The sequence below is a fragment of the Solanum lycopersicum genome, chromosome 7, assembly GCF_036512215.1.
Source record: "Solanum lycopersicum chromosome 7, SLM_r2.1".
Taxonomy (NCBI): Eukaryota; Viridiplantae; Streptophyta; class Magnoliopsida; order Solanales; family Solanaceae; genus Solanum; species Solanum lycopersicum.
The window spans coordinates 6,674,961-6,696,766 of NC_090806.1; the positions used below are offsets into that span (position 1 = coordinate 6,674,961).

General features: G+C 33.0%; 1 protein-coding gene across 2 annotated transcripts; it reads left to right on the top strand.

Annotated features, from left to right (window-relative positions):
• The first annotated feature begins 1,949 nt into the window (after positions 1-1,949).
• Positions 1,950-4,186, top strand: LOC101244011 (putative WEB family protein At1g65010, chloroplastic). 2 transcript variants are annotated; one of them, XM_026031897.2, is made up of 3 exons: positions 1,950-2,146; positions 2,325-2,487; positions 2,674-4,186. In XM_026031897.2, exons 1-3 carry the CDS (start codon positions 2,097-2,099, stop codon positions 3,865-3,867), a joined length of 1,407 nt encoding a protein of 468 aa, XP_025887682.1. In that variant the 5' UTR covers positions 1,950-2,096; the 3' UTR covers positions 3,868-4,186. The 2 variants fall into 2 exon arrangements, with proteins under 2 accessions (XP_025887682.1, XP_025887681.1); XM_026031896.2 differs by having other exon boundaries at positions 1,970-2,146; positions 2,316-2,487.
• The last annotated feature ends 17,620 nt before the right edge of the window (positions 4,187-21,806 follow it).

Sequence of the window (21,806 nt, forward strand, 5' to 3'; positions counted from 1 at the left end):
GCAAGACTTTTTATATTTTTTAGTTGTTTATGTTACATTCGGTACACTAGTATTATTTTTTTCTAAAAATATATGTACGTGCATATCTAACACAAAATAAGAAAAATGTAAAACAATTAAAAATTAGGAGCGAAAAATTATGTAGTATGGGGTAGATTTTTTTAAATAAAATAATATCAATTTCTATCGGGGGAGGAGGGGGGAGGGGAGTGGAGGGGAGGGGGAGGGGGGAGGATGAAATATGAAATTTTTAAAAATATTTTATAAATATTTTTTTTTTAAAAAAAAGGATGGGGTTATCGCGGGGGAGGGGGGATACGTGAAGGAGGTGGTGGAGTGAGATAAGAAAAATAATTAAATTTTTTTATATGGATAGTAATCTTTAATTTTTAATTAATATTATTTTTTTATTATTTAATTTTTATCTAATAATTGAATAATTAATATTATGGACCACTGAAGTGTGTTTCTCAAACTGAAAAGTTATAGTTTAGGTATGAAATTCACACTTTCAATAATTTAGGTATGAAACTAAAAAAAAGTGAATAGTTTAGATGTGTTTTTGACTTTTATCTCTATCTTTTATAATTCTAAATCAACATATCACCAAAAAAACTAGTCAAACCATACATCAGAATATATACTTATTGCAACTTTTAATCAGCAAATCGCCATTATTTTCTAACCAACAAATCCATCAATTGGTTTTAATTGTTATTAGATTTGACCTTGACACAAAGGTAACACCACATTGTACACCTTGTAAATTAACTTGGTGATACTAAAAAATTGATATATACTTCATTAGATTATATGATATTACGCTTTGTAAGGAAGGAACATATGACTAAAAAGTAAAATTAATTCTACCATCAATTATAAATTGATTATTTTTTATAGTTCTATATCAACATATCACTAAAAAATTAATCATACCATCCATCAATTTTAAATCAACAAATATAAATCCACAGATTACCAATATTTTAATTATACCATCCATATAGTTAAAAGTATGAGCTGATTCCTTGAGAAATGAGTGGAAAAATAAAAATCATGTTTTATAGCATAAACTTTCGCTAATTTTCCATGGAAAAAACCTTTGTCCATAGTAGTAGAAAGACTAATAGAATTCTTCACAAACACGGATGCATATCACACCTTAGATGAATCTCACGTTAATGAAAGATAAAATTGAAAATGTGGAAATCTTAGACGAATCTCACGTCAATGAAAGATAAAACTGAAAATGTGGAGACTTGTGTGTTGAAACATGATATACTTAATTAGTGCCAAGTGGCAACTGTAACTTAAGCTAAACAAACTATATATTAAGTTACTTGTTGCAGTAGTTATTAGAGAATAAAATAATATTGAATTATACTATAGTTTATTAAACTAGAGCGGCATAGCATTGATTAAAACAAAACAAAATTGAAAAATAAATCATGCTTCCTAGCCCCTAGACGAATTCAGACGCTGCATTAAACATGCCCATTGCTAAAAAAATTGGATCAAAATCGAGGGTTAAAACCAACGGACAGGATCAGTTTTTTAAATAAAAATCGACGTTAGTTCATGGCTTTCATTTATATTCTTCAATTGTAATTTTTACGCTTAGTAAATATTCTATCCTTCGATTTTTATAAAAAAGAATAATAAAATATCTAGGGACTAGGAAAGAAACTATTAGTTGACTTTCATGCCAAACGAGGCATGGACTAGGAACAATATAATATAGTATATATTGAAAGAAGCAAGAAGTATCTAATTATTTAATTTGTGTGATAACGTCATCTAAGATTTATTAGAAAAGTAACATGTATATATTTACTTTTATTATAATAGTAATTAGTTAACAAAAATAAATATGCAAGGTTGAAACTGTTAAAATCAATTAGTTATGCTATTAAATTACTTATTGTCCTTCAACATTTACTTTTATTTATATGTTGCAATTTATGGATTTTTGACGTTACATATGAGCTTCCAACTTTGTATATAGCCATAGGGCCTTCACTCTCTCTACCACCAATTTTGGTATACATAATTAAATTAGTGGGAACTTTTGATATATTTTTCTTGAATAATCTTCGATGAGTAGTGATTCGAGACGCATACGCATGATGTTACGTTCCAAGTCAAGGTATGAGACAACTTAACTATTTTACTGGTCGCTTGTTATATTCCATCAAGGCTTAGACAGATAAGAAGATCAACTGACTATTTTTGTTTGGTCATGTTAATTGAATATTTGAGTTTATGCATAATCATAAAGACTTAATCTTTTGATGTTTTCTTTTTTTTTTTTGGAGGATTTGCAGAGTAGGGTCCAATAATGATTCTGGAAAGAGGAAAAATTCATCAATCATTTCAAAAACAATTTCTGCATCCAAACTTTGTAGATGTGATGCTTTGGGATCACAAATTGATACCAATGCACTTGTTTCTCTTGATAGGAAGCCCTCTTTTAACCATTCATCTAAGGTATTATAAAAAGTTGTGAATTTACTTATTATCTAGGTACTCACTATGGTATCAAATGGATACAAACTAGTTTGAGATTGTGGCCTAATATGTAAGACTGTAATCATATATAGTTGTTATGTCATTTTTGTTATCAATTTGTCCAAAAATTTAGATTTTTATTTCTTTTCTTGTGTGTGTGTGTAGAATCGAAACGATACACGTGTTGTTATGCAAGAACAAATAGAAAAACTTGAAGAGGATTTGAGAGAGACAAGAGAGAAATTATGTTTTGTTGAAGGAGAAAAGAAGGAAGCTATAAATGAACTAAGTGAGATAAGACAAGTAGCTCACAAGGAGATTGATGGAATAACATCAAGTGAACTCTATGAAGAAGTTAGGATTTTGAAGGAATTGCTTACTAACAAACAAGAAGAGTTAAAGATAAAAGATAAGAATATCAAGTGTTTGAAGTTGGAGGTCGAAAAGGCGATAAAATGTGATCTCACGATACCAGAAAAAGATGTATTTAGTCCTGTAAAAGCATTCAAGATTCGTGTAACGGATTGGTTATCTGATTTTAAGAGAAGGGTTCAAGAATTAGAAGATGAATTGGAGAAGAAGAAGTTATCAGAGTCGAAAATATTTGATGCTTGGTTAGCTAAGACAAGACAGTTTGAAGAAATCAAGATTGAACTCGAAGAATCCATGCTTGAAATAGCCTCTCTTCATGAAAAGATTGAGTCTTTCGACACTTCTCACACTAAAATTTCAACCGAAAAGGAGATAAGAAACGAGAACGAGGAGATTGCATCATCAAAGGTCAAGGCTTTGAATGATGAGATGAGTTTGCTAAAAAGAGAAATGAAATTGGCAAATGAGGCAGAGGAAAAGAGCAGAGAGGCTTTAGATGATTTGGCGTTGGCGTTGAAGGAAGTTTCATACGAAGCATCTGAGGCGAAAGATAAGCTTTGTGCTACACAACAAGAATTAGGACTAGTGAAAAAGGAAGTTAGAAATCTGAAAGAGATTGTCAAAAGCACAAAGGCTAGATATAAAATGTTTTTGGATGAAGCGAAAAGGGAAACAGAATTGTATAGGAACACAGCAGAGAGATTGAAATTAGAGGCGGATGAGTCACTTTCGTCTTGGAATGGGAAAGAAATGAGCTTTATTGAATGTATAAAAGAAGTTCAAGAAGAACGAGATCTTGCTCTACACGAAGCTACTAAGCTCAACGAGTCTCTCAAAGAAGCCGAGCAAAGAAGTAAAGCAGCAAAGGAAGAAAACTACAAATTGAGAGACATCCTAAAACAGGCTATCAATGAGGCAAATGCTGCAAAAGCTGCTTCTGACTTAGCTAGACGCGAAAATTCTCAAATAAAACAGGATGCATTGTGAATGATGAACTTGCATCACGACAGACAATCTCAACGAGTACAAACAGCTGTATTTTTTTCAGCATCAACAGAACACAAACCTGCAGAATGGGGGGCAAAAGAAAATGAAGTGACGAAAGGCGAGGACCACATAAGCCAAGAAATGCAGCTTCAATCACCGTGAGGTAAAGCTTCCAAACGATAACGATCCTGAGAAGGTGTCAAAGGCTATCTATTGTAAACATATTTGCAATTCATATAGTAATAGGAGTTTTTATTAGCAGAAGAAAAACACTAGTTCTGAATTCGGAAGATATAACAAGGTATAGTTTTCATAAGAACAGACTATTGCCTAGTCTACGGTACACTTGAAATGGTATAATTATCGTTCATGTACTTCTACTAAATCGTTGTGTCTATAAGAAAGTAATTTAACCAACATAATCCCACCAAATAACTCTGTTACTTAACATTCAGATTGCATCTCCAAAGTGTCACCATTCAACCCATCACGAGAGGCATCCACATTAAATCTCCGTTAATAGAACTAATAATTTACTATTACACAAGCAATTAAGCACTTGAAACAACATTTTTAATAAGCAAAACAAGTCTTTATATCAACCATTATCAAAAGATTCACGGAAACCCACACTCTCTCAAGAACCTGATAGTCGTGTATCTAAATATCTATGAAATCTAGAATATGGGATGCAACCCCAAAATAAAATCAATCTAAGTCCGAAAAATACACTATAGGTTATATTACAACAAAGCTAACCTGGTCCGCTCAATCAACTAATGCAGACCTATGCGAGGTTATAAACTTACAACGGAAAATTCAGATTCTAAGAATAGAACTGTGAGGGTGTTACAAATTATCTCACCTAGCATATCTAATTTTTTATTTAAGTGAAAAGGGTCTGATATACCCCTCAACTTTGTCATTTGGAACTGATATACCACTCGTTATAAAAGTGGCTCATATATGCCCTTACCGTTATACAAACGGCTCATATATACCCCTGCCGTTACAAAATGGCTCACATATACCCTTCATTTAACAGAAGTTAAAAAAATAGTTTTAAATTTATATTTATTATTTCTATTTTTTTTAAAAAAATTATTTCAGAGTATATATGATTCTTCTATCAAAGTTCAAGGTATATTTTAATTTTTTTCATACATAAATTATTTTTTGACTTCTTTTATTATAATTATTCGAATTTCTTATTCTTGTTTTGTTTTTTTCTTTCATTCTTTAGTTTAAAGACTAAAAAATTAAACTATTTTTTTGTGTGTTGTTGAATGCCTTGAATCGGACCCGCTACAAACAGAAAGGACGGGGGTCTCGCTGCCTGGTCAGCGAGTCGGGGGGTCCAGGGGGGCGACGCGCCCCCTGGCCTGGGGGTCCGGGGGGGCGGAGACGCCCCCGGCCCGACGGTATACAATGTTGTTGTATTGGGCCCTTTATTTTCTGTTGATTCTGTATGTTGGGCCCAAGCTTGTTAGGGCGTAGCTTAGCACTATATATAGACGCTATGGCAAACCCTATTCTGTAATTCTGGTTTTTGCCTCTCCATAATAAAACTGCTCCCTCTCTTCCCGTGGACGTAGCCAATTTATTGGTGAACCACGTAAATCTGTTGTCTTGTTTTTCTCGTTTATATATTTTCTCGTATTATCTCAAATTCCGCACAACAAATTGGTATCAGAGCCTCTCGGTTAATCGGTGTTCTTGGAGAATTCGAGATGTCTGCTTTGAACGTGAAAATCGACAAATTCACAGGGAGGAACAGTTTCAGTTTATGGCAGATCAAGATGCGGGCCTTGTTGAAACAGCAAGGCTTCTGGGCGCCGTTGTCGAAAGACAAGAACGCCGTCGTTACTCCTGAGATGGCGATTCTGGAGGAAAAGGCGCACTCGACGATCATGCTGTGTCTCGCGGATGACGTCATCACGGAGGTCTCGGATGAAGAGACTGCTACTGGTCTGTGGTTGAAGCTGGAGAGTTTGTACATGACAAAATCTCTAACCAACAAGCTGCTTCTGAAACAACGTCTATTCGGTTTACGAATGGCTGAAGGTACACAACTCAGGGAACACTTAGAGCAATTGAATACTTTGTTATTAGAATTGCGTAATATCGATGTGAAGATCGAGGATGAAGATGCTGCCCTGATTCTGTTAGTATCTCTCCCAATGTCGTTTGAGAATTTTGTTCAATCGTTCATTGTTGGGAAAGATACTGTGTCACTGGAAGAAGTCAGATCGGCCCTTCATAGCAGGGAATTACGGCATAAGGCTAACGGCACAAGTACGGACATACAGCCTTCCGGTCTGTTCACCAGTAGCGGAAAGGGAAGGAAAAACGGCGGAAAGAAAAATAAGCCGATGTCGAAGGGTGCAAAACCGGATGATGTTTGTAATTACTGCAAGGAGAAGGGACATTGGAAATTTGATTGTCCGAAGAAGAAGAAGCAATCGGAAAAACAATCAGTGTCTGCTGCTGTTGCTGAAGAAGACACCAATTCTGAAGAAGATATTGCCCTAGTTGCGGATGAGCACACTCATCATTCAGATGTGTGGGTTCTTGATTCTGGGGCATCCTATCACATCTGTCCTAGGAGAGAGTGGTTCACGACTTATGAGCAGGTAGACGGAGGCAGCATCTCGATGGCCAACAGTTCTGTCTGCAAGGTGGTTGGGACAGGCTCGATCAAGATAAGGACATATGACGGTAGCTTCTGCACATTGAACGAGGTCAGGCACGTTCCATTGATGACGAAAAATCTGATATCTCTCAGTCTTTTGGACAGCAAGGGATTCAGCTGGTCGGGAAAAGATGGAGTCTTGCGGGTCTGGAAGGGTTCAAATTTGATTCTGAAAGGTGTCATGCGTGGTACTTTGTATTTTCTACAAGGTTCCACGGTTACAGGTTCAGCCCATGTTGCATCATCAGAATTTCACCAGAAGGATATGACTAAGTTATGGCACATGAGACTTGGTCATATGGATGAAAGAGGGATGCAAATTCTGTCAAAGGAGGATTTACTTGCTGGTCATAAGGTTAAGAGCCTAGAGTTTTGTGAACATTGTATTTTTGGAAAACTACATCGCAACAAGTTTCCAAAGGCCATTCATAGAACAAAAGGCACACTTGATTATATCCATTCTGATTGCTGGGGTCCATGCCGTGTTGAGTCTTTGGGAGGCTGCAGATTTTTTGTGTCCATTATTGATGACTACTCAAGGATAACTTGGGTGTACATGATGAAGCATAAAAGTGAAGCCTTCCAGAAGTTCAAGGAGTGGAAAATTTTGATGGAAAATCAAACAGGGAAGAAGATCAAGAGGTTGCGAACTGATAATGGGCTGGAATTCTGTTGGTCTGAATTTGATCAATTCTGTAAGGATGAAGGGATTGCTCGACATCGTACAGTCAGAAATACACCACAGCAGAACGGTGTAGCTGAGCGGATGAATCAAACACTTCTGGAGAGAGCAAGGTGCATGCTCTCTAATGCTGGGCTAGATAGAAGATTCTGGGCAGAAGCGGTTAGTACAGCTTGCTACTTGATTAACCGCGGACCACATACAGGCATACAGTGCAAGACACCTATGGAGATGTGGTCAGGAAAAGCTGCTGATTATTCAAATCTGAAAGCTTTTGGTTGTACGGCTTACTATCACGTCAGTGAAGGTAAGTTAGAACCAAGAGCTAAAAAGGGAGTATTTGTGGGCTACGGAGATGGAGTGAAAGGTTTCAGAATCTGGTCTCCAGCAGAAAAGAGGGTTATTATGAGCAGGAACGTTGTCTTTGATGAAAGTTCTCTGCTTAGAACCATTGTGAAGCCTACAACTACGTCAGAAACTGGGAGTCTTGACAAACAGGTGGAGTTTCAAGTCATTCAGAACGAGAGCGATTTAAAGGAACCTGAAGAGGAGGATCAAGAGCCACAGACAGAAACTGATATTCCAGAATCTATGCCATCAGATATCCATCAGAGTATAGCTCAAGATCGGCCAAGGAGGGTTGGAGTTCGGCCACCTACGAGGTATGGTTTTGAGGACATGGTGGGTTATGCACTACAGGTTGCTGAAGAGGTAGATACATCTGAGCCGTCTACTTACAAAGAAGCCATTTTAAGTTCTGATTCTGAAAAATGGTTTGCTGCTATGGGAGATGAGATGGAGTCCCTACACAAGAATCAGACATGGGATCTGGTCATACAGCCTTCGGGGAGAAAGATTATTACTTGCAAATGGGTTTTCAAGAAGAAGGAAGGGATATCACCAGCAGAAGGAGTCAAGTATAAAGCCAGGGTTGTTGCCAGAGGTTTCAACCAAAGAGAGGGAGTGGACTACAATGAGATCTTCTCACCAGTGGTCAGACATACTTCCATCCGAGTGTTACTAGCGATAGTTGCATATCAGAATCTGGAGCTTGAACAACTTGATGTGAAGACAACGTTTCTACATGGAGAGTTGGAGGAAGAGATATACATGACTCAGCCGGATGGTTTCCAAGTTCCAGGGAAGGAAAATCACGTCTGCAAGTTGAAGAAGTCCTTATATGGACTTAAGCAGTCTCCAAGGCAGGGGTATAAAAGGTTTGACAGCTATATGGTGAAGTTGGGCTATACTCGGAGCTCATATGATTGTTGTGTCTACTACAATAGGCTCAATGATGATTCATTCATCTATCTGGTGCTTTATGTAGATGATATGTTGATAGCTGCAAAGAAGAAGTATGACATTCAGAAGCTGAAGGGTTTACTTAGTGCTGAGTTTGAGATGAAGGATCTGGGAGCCGCTCGGAAGATTTTAGGGATGGAGATCATTAGAGACAGAGAGAGAAGGAAACTTTTCTTGTCACAGAGAAGCTACATTCAGAAGGTCTTGGCGAGGTTTGGCATGTCTTCATCTAAGCCCATTGATACCCCCAGTGCTGCCAATATCCATCTCACTGCCATGTTCGCTCCACAGTCAGAAGAAGAGAAGGAGTATATGTCACGAGTCCCTTATGCCAGTGCCGTAGGAAGTTTGATGTATGCTATGGTCTGTACAAGGCCAGATTTAGCACATGCAGTCAGTGTAGTGAGCAGATTCATGGGACAACCAGGGAGAGAACATTGGCAGGCTGTGAAGAGAATTTTCCGGTACCTTAGAGGTACATCTGACGTTGGTCTCATTTATGGAGGTGATACTCAGTGCTTGGTTACTGGCTATTCTGATTCAGACTATGCTGGAGATGTTGACACAAGAAGATCGATGACTGGCTATGTGTTTACCCTTAGAGGATCTGTCGTCAGTTGGAAGGCAACTTTGCAACCTACAGTGACTTTGTCTACTACGGAAGCGGAGTACATGGCCTTGACAGAGGCTGCAAAAGAAGGGATTTGGTTGAAAGGGCTGGTTAGTGATCTTGGTCTGCATCATGATCAGGCTACGGTGTATTGTGACAGTTTGAGCGCAATTTGTCTAGCCAAGGATCAAGTCCATCATGAGAGAACCAAGCATATTGACGTAAGGTATCATTTTCTGAGAAGTGAGAAGAGAATCAAGGTGAAGAAAGTAGGAACTGCTGATAATCCTGCTGATATGTTCACAAAGCCGGTTCCACAGAGCAAGTTTCAACATTGTTTGGACTTGCTCAACATCAGAAGCTGTTAATTGTCCTGCGGGGCAACTCTGAGGAAGAGGGGGAGGCCTGGCACTATCATAGTGCGTCTGAAGAATCTGTTCGGAGAATTCAAGTCAAGGTGGAGATTTGTTGAATGCCTTGAATCGGACCCGCTACAAACAGAAAGGACGGGGGTCTCGCTGCCTGGTCAGCGAGTCGGGGGGTCCAGGGGGGCGACGCGCCCTCTGGCCTGGGGGTTCGGGGGGGCGGAGACGCCCCCGGCCCGACGGTATACAATGTTGTTGTATTGGGCCCTTTATTTTCTGTTGATTCTGTATGTTGGGCCCAAGCTTGTTAGGGCGTAGCTTAGCACTATATATAGACGCTATGGCAAACCCTATTCTGTAATTCTGGTTTTTGCCTCTCCATAATAAAACTGCTCCCTCTCTTCCCGTGGACGTAGCCAATTTATTGGTGAACCACGTAAATCTGTTGTCTTGTTTTTCTCGTTTATATATTTTCTCGTATTATCTCAAATTTCGCACAACATGTGTATTGTAATTTAATTTCGTATTCGAATAAAAATTTTGGTCATCTACAATAAGTTTTACAAAAATATTAGTGAAACATAAATAAATTTGATTATCAAAATAATAATTATAAATTAGTCATTGAAACAAAAAAAAAGTCAAAAAAATATGTTTGATGGGGATTAAATTTACTCATATGGGATTATATTTTTTAGAAAAGAATAATAAAAATTTAGATTAAAATTATATTTTTTTTCATTTCCGTTAGAGGAAAAGGGTATATGTGTGCCATTTTTTTTAAAAGTATGGGTATATATGAGCCACTTTCATAACAAGGGGTATATCATCTCTAAATGACAAAGTTGAAGAGTATATCAGACCCTTTTTCCTTTATTTAATATGAACCAAAGTACCTAATTATGTTTCTAAGATCATTTGTTGACTTATTCAAACTTGAACATGGTTGGAGTAGTCTAATATGTGGTTCCATACGTGCCATTTTATTTTGGTTCATTTCTAATACTGACCGGGAAATATCATGAGCAATAAGGTCCAAAATTCGAAGCTTACTCTTTTACCATAAATATTGCTTTTTAGTACTTTTCCACAAGTAGGTACACTTTGGGGGGGGGGGGGGGGGGTTAAAATAAGGCCAAATGTTACAATGATAGAGACATAATCAACTCGAGTTGATAACTTTCTTATTGAAAAGTGCATAGTCATGTATATATACTAGGACTTAGCTTCTACGTTGAAAACCAACTATTGCAATGATCGATCTCGATTAATTTGTACCATCAATTATTAATGGTAAGTCATCGATCTTGCTATATTCAAATACTTTCTTGCAATTCAATAATCTCTTCTCCCTCTTTTTCTTTCTCGCAATGAAAATATAAAACTGTATAATTTACTAGCTCAAATACCTTCAATAAACAAGAACCATTAACCAAAATCAACATTGAATTGTTCTTGTTAAAACTCCATTTCTTAATAATAATTTGAGTACCCAAATAAATAACTAAAGCCAATAAATTAAACACAATATTTAACATAAACCCTTTCATCTCATTTCCCTTAATTATTTTTCCAGCTTTTCCAAGAACCTTAACTCCATGATTACACTCTTCAACAATTGAAACCACTAATGCCATCACCCAATCGATCGATAAATATAAATAAATAATATACGCGAAAATCTTGAAAATAATTACAATTGAAAAATCATATAAATTAGATGTAGCTAAAAAAGGAGTTGCTACGGATAAACAAAAGTTAAAATATCCAATAACAATAATTGTGGTATAAAACATTGTGAAAATAAGCCTTTTGCATGATCTAAAAATATTGATACCTAAATCTTTGAAATTTAAAGTTTTATTATAATATGATATAGAAGAAATTAAAATTATTGTGTTGGTGGAGAAAATTGAGATGAATAAATAGGAAAAAAAGAATGAAAAATCAATGGCTAAAACAAGTTCAAAATTTTGTTTAATCCTAAAAAGTAGATTACCTAGTGAAGAATTATGTATACTAGAAATAGGAATGAAGGATTCTTTAATAAACATGTCTATTAACAAATAATCAGAGGAGAATTTGAAAAATAAAAAGAATATTGAGGTGAAAAGAAGGTAAAAAAAGGTTATTAATCCCAAGATTTTTCCATTCTTTGGAATAAGTTGAATGGATTCTTTTAAAATTCTCACAAAACCAAAAAACTTCCAAAAATCCATTTTTTCCCCTTCTTTTTCTTGATGTTCTTGAAATTTTTGGATAAGTATGATTAATGAGATCTAGATAGTGAATTTGGATTTTATTTGTACTTTTAATTCAAAATCCATTCATTTTATAAGCATTTGAAAATTTGTAAATATAAAGTTTTTTGAAGTAGTCAATGGAAGTAAGATTATGTTGCTCTTATTTTATTAATGAGGTCATCTTTGTTTGAAGTAGTCCATTTTAAGATTACTATAGGTTGATGATTTATGCAAATATTTCTATATAAAGTTACCATATAAATTTTATCTTTTTTTTTTTTTGAAGTGTGTAAATATAATTCTTGATAAATGTTTAGATTCAATTTTAATATCTGTTCACATATTTTTTAATCCTATTGCAAAATATAATTAAACTATTGTTTAACATTTGTACTAACTTGCAAAATTTTAAACTATAAATTAGTATTTTCTTATAGTTTACCGGTTTGCTTAAAATTGATTTATACATCGTGATTTATAAAGTTCATAATTCACAAGAACAATAAAAAGTGTTATTCCATCCATTTAAAAAAGAATGATTCTTTTTTTTAGTCTGTTTTAAAAAGAATGAAATTATTTTTTGATAACATTTTAGTTTTAGTTTTTCACGTGACATTTTAAGACCACAAGATTAAAGAACAATTTTGTACAATAAACTTAACTTTAATTTAAGACCACACGATTCAAAAGTTTTCTTTATATTCTTAAACATCGTGTCAAGTCAAATCAAGTCATTCTTTGTGAAACGTAGAAAATATTTACTAAATAGTTTTTTTAAAAAAGAGATAACTGACAAAAAGTTCACCGTCTACAATCCCACATACCAACCATTTTCAAGTCATTTGATATAATTTTCATAGGAGTCGACTCACATATTAAAGAGAAAAATTTCTATAAGTTCAATTTATTTTTATTTTTTGTTTCATCAAACTTTTAAAATTTATTTATTTTGAAGAGTGCAATTAATTGGAAATATTTTTAGAAAATATACTCTTCACAAGCCAAATTTTATAGCGTCTGTTAAACTGTTTATGCTGTAGAATTAAATCTCTTGAAAATTAAGTTAATTGTGATTAAGACAAAGCCAACTACGAAAAGGTCAAAAGGATAAAGTCATTAGTCAATTACCGTAATTTCTAGGAAATAAACATTCAAATATATATATATATATATATATATATATATATATATATATATATATATTGTTTGACAAAATCCTTGTGGAAAATTATTATGCACCAACTAATTTTGCCACATTCTTCTTTGATTCTATATGGATTTTGGTATCATTAAAGGTTGGAGTCGATTGATTTTTTTTTTTAATTTTTGATAGTACAAAATTAAAATAAAATTACGTATCTATTACTATTTTCAGAAGTTATTTGTAAAGTTATATTAATTTCTGCAATTGAAGTTAAATTTTTGGTACCATTAAATAATTTCTTTAAATTTAAGGGTGGGGTGGGAGTGGAGGGCTACTTGCTATATAAATAGTGGATAGTATTGGTAATTATTTTTTTCTTTTCTACTAAAGGGAAAAAATTCAAACAAATGAGTTCTAACAAAATATTGCACGGATAGGTCATTTTTTGATGTTTGATATTATGTAATTTTATATTTGGCAAAAGAAAAATTTCACTAAAAAAAGAAAAATGTCCTCTCTTGTTTATGGGCAGACTCATTTTCTTGTGACAATCTTTCATATTTATTTATTTCACCTAATATTTATACATTTTTAGTATTAATGTCTAGTACTTATAATTTTCACCAAAGCATTCTTCAGTATGATAATAGTATTAATGATATTCTTCATGAAAAATTATATTGTAGGTGTAGATAAATTAGTTTTTATTATCTATTTACTTTTTATATTTTAATTTGACTAAATTCCTTAATAAAAAATTAACTCCACTATTGTATACAAATATGTATATACAAAGTTGATTTCGAATGAACTTGCACAAGATCAACACCAAAGTAACAAAAAGATGTACAAAAGTTATCTAGTAGTTTTTGCACACTACTTATGTATACTAACTTTTTAATTTGTCAAATATTATGGTATATTTTGCTTTATATATATATATATATATATATATATATATATATATATATATTAGTCGATTACCACGCCATTGTGGTCCATGGATGGAGTTATCTCAGTGCAAAAAATGAATATTTGCATATATAAGTCACTTAGTATGTGTGTATACTTTACTTATGGTTATCATGATGTAGTGAGTAATGAATGACTGAACCATCTTTAATCTATTGATATAGTTGATCTTTGTGGTAATTATGCTTGTTGATTGTGAATTGTTTATGTGCTAAAGTCTGGTCTATTTGTTATTTGACTTGCGTGTTGCTTCTTTCTAATTTGAATCGGAATATGATATGCCTATCAGTACATAGTGACTTGTATTGATACTACCTTATACTTTTCTTTTATTGAGTGCATATTGTAAACAATAAAATTCGCGTCGAGAAAACAATAATCAAGAATGGAAGATTATAGCAACAATCGATTTAATTATTTCAAATGCGAGTGTTACAATCTCTATGATTCCTCTGAATTCTCCTTTTCAAATATAAATTCAAGGGCTTTAAAGCTTGTTCATGAATCTCTAATGAACTTGAACTTGAACTTTATCTTGATCTTGACTTTCTAGTTGAATTCAAGAGCTTAGAGCTTGATCTTGAATCCGATGGTCTTGATCTTGATCGCTCTTGAACTTGATCTTGAACTTACACTTGGACTTGGACTTGATCTTATCTTGACTTGAACTTTTTCTTGATCTTGACAAACTAGTTGAATTCAAGGGCTTGGAGCTTGATCTTGAATCTGGTGATCTTGATCTTGATTGTTCTTGAACTTAATCTTTGACTTTAACTTGGACTTGATCTTGATCTTGACTTGAACTTTATCTTGATCTTGACTTTCTAGTTGAATTCAAGGGCTTGGAGCTTGATCTTGAATCTGGTGGTCTTGATCTTGATTGTTCTTGAACTTAATCTTCGACTTGAACTTGATCGTTCTTGAAACTTGAATGTTTGAATTCTTGAACTTGTAGAGAAATCTACAGCTTTTGATCCACGAGCTTTCTCTAGCTTCTTGTTAAAATTATTTGTCCTCTTTTCTGAATTATGAGACCCCTATTTATAGTTTTAGAATAAAGGAGTTGCGATTGGAATATGACTCCTTTCGACCAATCAGATTTAAGTGAAATCATATGGGCTTTATCGAGCGGGCTTTAATTAAATTATATTTATCTGAATTTAAATAATTAAATCAATTATATTAATCCATAATCTTTATTTGGACTAATATATTTATTAATTTAATACAATTCAAACCATTTAATAAATTTATATTTAAATAAATTTTAAATGATTACAAATGCCCCCTACTTCAAGTCATGTCGAAATTATTTGCATCTTAAAGACGAGAGTTGAAGTATTGAATTTTGTCCTTTAATCTTATTGACCAAAGTCAACTAGGAATGAAATGATTCACTAATTTTTTGTAGTGACATACGATTCCCAGTAGTCATACACGTCGAATCCTATTAGGAGTCCTTTATCATTGCAGTACTAGGTCGTGTTTTATCATTAGTCGCTCGATCTACATCTAGAGGATGTCCAACCGTTGAAGCCATCGAAAATAGAGCAGTACGAGCAAAATATTGACATGGTAAACTTGGAAAAGAAATCCATGCCATTACAATGGAGGTTTCTTCTCTAGGACTAAAAGGAGTCCACTTTTGGATTCTGAACGGTATAATAGTACCCGCAAACTTATCGACCTACTAGTTTTTGAAAATATTGCAATATAATCTTTCAAAGTGAACCGCAACAACACATGTCGACTTTCTAATAACCCAATGTTACATTCACTCTTAAATCCTAATTGTGGAGACAATATTTTCCATAAATATGGAAGTCCAGGACTTCTATATGAGAATTTGGTTATGAGAGCGAATTTTAGATTCTCCTTCGTGATAAACGTTTCAAGATCTTCGGAGTCAAAAAATACTGTGGGTTCTCCATGTAAAAGACTGACTGGTTTCACAGATTTCTCACTAGATTGTTGAGAAAAAAAATATGGCATCCAAAACAAATGAAGGTATTGATTCTTCAGTTTCTCTTGCTCTATTTTCTCTGATGGAACTGATTTTGAATACTGAAAGATAAGAATGAGAACACATATGAAAGCTGAAGGTTTGTGGATTATTGTCATAAATGGTTATGAAGATCCATAAAATGATGGTGAACTTTCAATAGCAGAGATGAAAAGTTTTGAGAGTGTATTTTAGATTATCCTTCGTGATAAATGTTTCAAGGTCTTCGGAGTCAAAAAAATACCGTGGGTTCTCCATGTAAAAGACTGACTGGTTTGACAGATTTCTCACTAGATTGTTGAGAAAAAAATATGGCATCCAAAATAAATGAAGGTATTGATTCTTCAGTTGTTTTTACTCTATTTTCTCTGATGGAACTGATTTTGAATACTGAAAGATAAGAATGAGAAAACATTTGAAAGCTAAAGGTTTGTGGACTATTGTCATAAGTGGTTATGAAGATCCAGAAAATGATGGTGAACTTTCAATACCAGAGATTAAAAATCTTGAGGCTAAATATCGTCAAGATGCAAAAGCCTTGAGCAAAATCAAAATGGGAGTCTTAAGAGCATATTTTGCAAAAATTGTTACTTGTGAGACTGCAAAGGAAGCTTGGGAATCTCTAGAAACAGATGTGTATGGCGACGAAAAGGTAATCACTATAAATCTTCAAAATCTTCGAAGAGAGTTTTAAAACTTCAAGATGATAGAATCTGGAAAAAAAAGCAGATGAATATTGCACAAGTCATGAATATTGTTAATGAAATGAGAAATCACGGCGATACAATTTCTAACCAACAATTTGTGAAAAAAATTCTAATTAGTTTCACTACATTGTTTCTATCACTGAGAGAACGAAAGATATTTCTAAACTTTCTATCAAAGAGCTAGTGTTGGATCATTTTGTGCACACAAGAAGCGCATATTATATTTTTTCGTGAAGAAAATCCAAAGTGACGACTCTCCAATCGAGAAGAATCTCTAAATTTCTCAAAAGATCAAGAAAAAAAGAATTACAATCCAAAAAAGAAGCAAATCATGATGATTCTTCTAAGAAGATTGAAGAAAATGGTGAGAAAAGTAATAGTCTAAAAAGTTTGGTCACATTGAGAAGGATTGTTGGCACAAGCAACAGGAGTAAACAAATTTTGGTGAAGAATAGGAGGAAGAAAACCTTTTCTTTGCTTCTCAATTTGATACTTCAGTAAAAAAAAACAATGAATGGTATGTTGATAGTGGTTGTAGCAATCACATGACTGGAGATGCAAAAAACTTTCCTCTCAATTAATAGTAGCATCACTACTAATGTGAGAATGGGAAATGGAGACTTAGTTTATACCTAATGTAAAAGTACCATTTTGATCAACATAAAAGGGACCGGTAAGCAAATTCATAACGTGCTTTATGTTCCTCACTTGGAAGAAAATTTGCTAAGTATTGGTCAATTCATGAAAAATGGTTATTATTTTGTGTTTAGAGATAATTATTGCAAGGTTTATCATATAATTGAGTCAAATCAAGTCATTGTTGAAGTAGAGATGATAGAATAATTCCTTTACAATCAATACAATGCATTAAAAAATGAAATTGTAGATAATTCATGGCTTTGACACAAAAAATTGTCACTTGAATTTTCATGGTTTGAATCTTCTCAAGCAAAAGGACATAATGCAAGACCTTCCTGAAATATTCCCTCTGTCCCTATTTAGTTGTCCACTTTAGAAAAGACACACATATTAAGATAACAATAATTAACACAGTGAAGTTACAATTTTATCCTTATTTAATATGATTTCAAAAAGGATGAATTAAAACGTAGAAATTTTTAAAAAGTTTAAATGAGGGTATAATAGGAATTTTTTTTTGTCCTTTATTGATTTTTCAAAATGGACAAGTGAATAGGGACATATAAAAGAGGAAATATGGACAAGTAACTAGGGACAGATGGAGTACATACTAAGAATAAGGTAGAGAATACTTCTATCATATCTTTATGTGTCAAATTAAGAAGAGGATGAAGAAGACGAAGATATCTCTCAAGAAGGAGAAATCTGAGATTGAGATGATGAACCACGTCCTCCAAGAGGAACAAAAATATTGAGTGAAATTTATCAAAGATGCAACTTTGTTGGTTTTTTTGAGAAAAAAAATTATGAGGAGGCAATAAAGCATGATGTTTGGAAGAAAGCCTTGGCAGAAAATATCAAAAAATTGAGAAAAATAATACTTGAAAGTGTGTGAGTATACCCAAAGAAAGAGAAGGTGAAACTTAAACTGAATTTACAAAACAAAATTCAATTAAGAAGGAGATATTCAAAAGCAATAGAGAAAGGCGAAATTCAGTTACAATTATGGTCACACGGGAGAACAACTTGTTGACATCTTCACCAAAATACTTCCAAGTGAAAAGTTTTGCCATCTTCGAGAAGACATATTGGAGTTGACAAGCAAATGAATTAGGGGGGAGGGGGTGTTGAAATTAATGAATTAGGGGGGAGGGGGTGTTGAAATTAATGCATTCACACTTTGATGTTTAGCCTTTTAATATTGTCTTAGTTTTTCAAGAAGTCTTTTAGGATTTTATAATACATGTTATTAGTTAATTGTGCGAGACTTTTTATTTTTTATTTGGAGTAGTATAAATAGTGATGTAATTGAAGATTTTAATCATTTCAAGTGATCGTAAGTAGCCTATATAAAACTTGAACATTCTTTAAAGATAGTATCCTTCTTCTATATTTCCTACAGGTTGAAGGTTTCACGTCAGCATAAAAAGTGTAAAAAAAATATAAAGGTAAGAAGTTAGGGAGGAGGCGATATAAGACCTAATTATTTAAGATATATCGTTGAAATTTCGGTTATAATTTAGAAAGGATATTTAAACCAATTTTTCAGTAAGAGGATTTTTTTGACTCAGCCGCCTGATCATTATTTATGTGAATGAAATTTCAAAGGTTACAAATATGGTAGTGTTGTGATAAACTTCATCTCCTCTTTCTCCCTTTTATAGTAAAAACCACCTTTTGAGATAAACCTCTTTGAAAATATAATTATTTTCTAAGTTTTCAATTTGTCCTTTCTAATAATGTTGTGGAAATAAGAAATCTCTTGGAACACACTGTGTCAAATTGTGTTTGTTAATCAATTTTCAAAAATGAATAATTGTGTTGTTATGGTTTGCATCAAAATAAAAACATAATATATAAATATGTCAATTTAACTTGGTCTTGACTGTTATCAATGCCCTCCAACATTGGACGTACACAAGTGGATACTTAAACATGTATAATAGTGAAATACACATAATAAATTTAGTATGTCACATAGGACACTATGTAGGACAATACCACGTAGAACATGAATTTCCATGTAGGACATGGGTATCTACTTGTTCAATCTATAAAGTTTAAGTGTCTAATTGAGCACATTCACAGTTAGAAATATATCAAGTAAAGACAAATTAAAATACACGTTTATATATTATGCCTAAAATAAATAAAAAATATCATTCTCACACGTTACTTAAATTTTCATCTCTCCTACACATGAAACTTAATTTTTTCAACATAATTAGCACATCACTTGCTATAAATATCATATGCATTCTACTTACAATCCATCTCAAAAAGAAGAAGAAGAAGGGGAAAATAAGAAGCATAAAAATAAGAAAAAATGAAATTGATGAAGTTTGTTGTGGTTATTGTGACTATTTTAGCGTTGTTGCTAAGTATAGCAAATGCACAACAATGTGGAATCCAAGCTGGTGGAGCTTTGTGTGACAATGGGTTATGTTGTAGTCAATTTGGTTATTGTGGCACTACTACTGCTTACTGTGGACCAGGATGCCAGAGCCAATGCAACTAAATCAAATTTCCTAGTGTGTTTTAGCTTAAAGGCTATTATAATTAAGAATAAGGTAATATCCATGTGGTTGTGTGATTAAAAATATATAAATTTGTATTTGTAGAATAAAGTGGGAACATGTATGTATTTGTGAGTTCCACAAGAACAAGAATATAGTGTCATCAGGTCATGAACACTATATGTGTACTAGTTTGTTTGTTTTCTATTTCAATTTGATGTTTATTAAGGTTGGTCAAAAATCACTTCATTACTTTTGATATCATCTTTATATGTTTTCTTCTTTTTTTTTTCCTGATATATTCATATAATAGGCATATGATTATTCATAATTATAATTGCAAAATATAATGTTGACAAATCAGTCAACAAATAAAAATATACTATTGACATATTATTAATATGGTTTGGTTAAGCGACCTACATATATATTGAAAAATGATATTTAAGAAAATCATAAATATGTTTAGGAGAAAATCTCCCATAAACAAGAATTTTAAACGACTAACAGTGAATGCTCTTTTTTTCTGTGATGAGAATAAGAATCTTCAATTTATAGATTTTCGAACTTTTTCGCTAAGAGAAGAATATACCAAATATAGAAGAAAAATATATTTTCCTTTCATCAAAAGTAAAAACATTTATAGTAATATATTTTTTTAAAAAAAAAAATTTACTTCAAAAAGTTAAAAAAATAAGGGAAAAACTCTAACATATATATCTATCTCTCTATTTATCTATCTATCCATCTTCTATGTATCTATCTATCTATTATCTACCTATCTATCTATTTATTTGTACATATTTGTCTATCTACCTATTTATTTATCTACCTATATACCTATTTATTTGTATGTATCTGTTTATCTATCTATGTATTTATGTACTTATCTATTTCTATTTATTTGTATATATCTGTCTATCTATCTAGCCGCTCTTGTACTTGCGATATTAGGCTTTGGGTGATGTAATGCTTATTCTTTTTTATGTGTTTTCCATTGTGAAACAATTATTTATAGTATTTATTCATAACTGTATTAAATTGATATAAAAATATGTTGTGGTTCACCTACGATGATGATTGAATAAGTGTCATCACATCTATTTAGATTTTTAGATAGTAATACTCAACCATAAAATATAATAATAGCTCTACTACTTACAATTGGTAGGTTTCTTTTCAGTTGTTATGTTATGCTTTTCGTGAGTCAATTAACGAGATTTCAAGTTATAATAGATACATCAATTTAATATTTTAAAACATAAATCTAGATACTAAAAAACTATACGAGAAGTAATATAATATGATGAAAAAAGAACATCTTAAGAAGTTAACCAAGGTTCATCGTTTAATTCTCAAAAACAAAATAAACTATGACAAGTGATAAGAAGCTGAGGAAGTATCAGACAACATTTTTAGTGTTGTTTAACAAACATTAATAATTTTTACATATATAGTGTTTAAGACATGACACTATTCTTTTCCTAGTGAAAGTCGCATAAAACACTCTCACTTTATTCTAAAATTACAACTTATATCAAACACACACAATATACATGATTTATACCTTATTCTTTTTACAAGGCTCATCATATCATACGTTCATTAGTTGTGACCATCATTATTCTTGTGTTCATCATCGTTAAGTTTTTGACCTTTGCCAGTGGCATCATAACGGCGACAATTGCTCTGGCAACCAAATCCACAGTAAGCCCTAGTCGAGCCACAGAACCCATATTGGCTACAACACAACCTATTGGCACAGGCACGCCCTCTAGCTTGTCTTCCACATTGTTGTGCACTTGTCGCGGTTAGCAACAAGGCCAAAATCATCAAAATAACAACATGAAATTTCATTGTTTATTTTCCTTTAATATATTCTTAGTTGTTTTTACTATATGGTTTGAATTGAATTATCGAAGCATGCATAGTGGTATATATAATGAGTGATGTACAAATGATGACAAATTTGCATTCAATATTTGATAGCTACATGACTTCATGTGGATAAATTTAATTTCATGAATAGCTGCCTAGCTATATATGACTTGTTATTAATGGACAA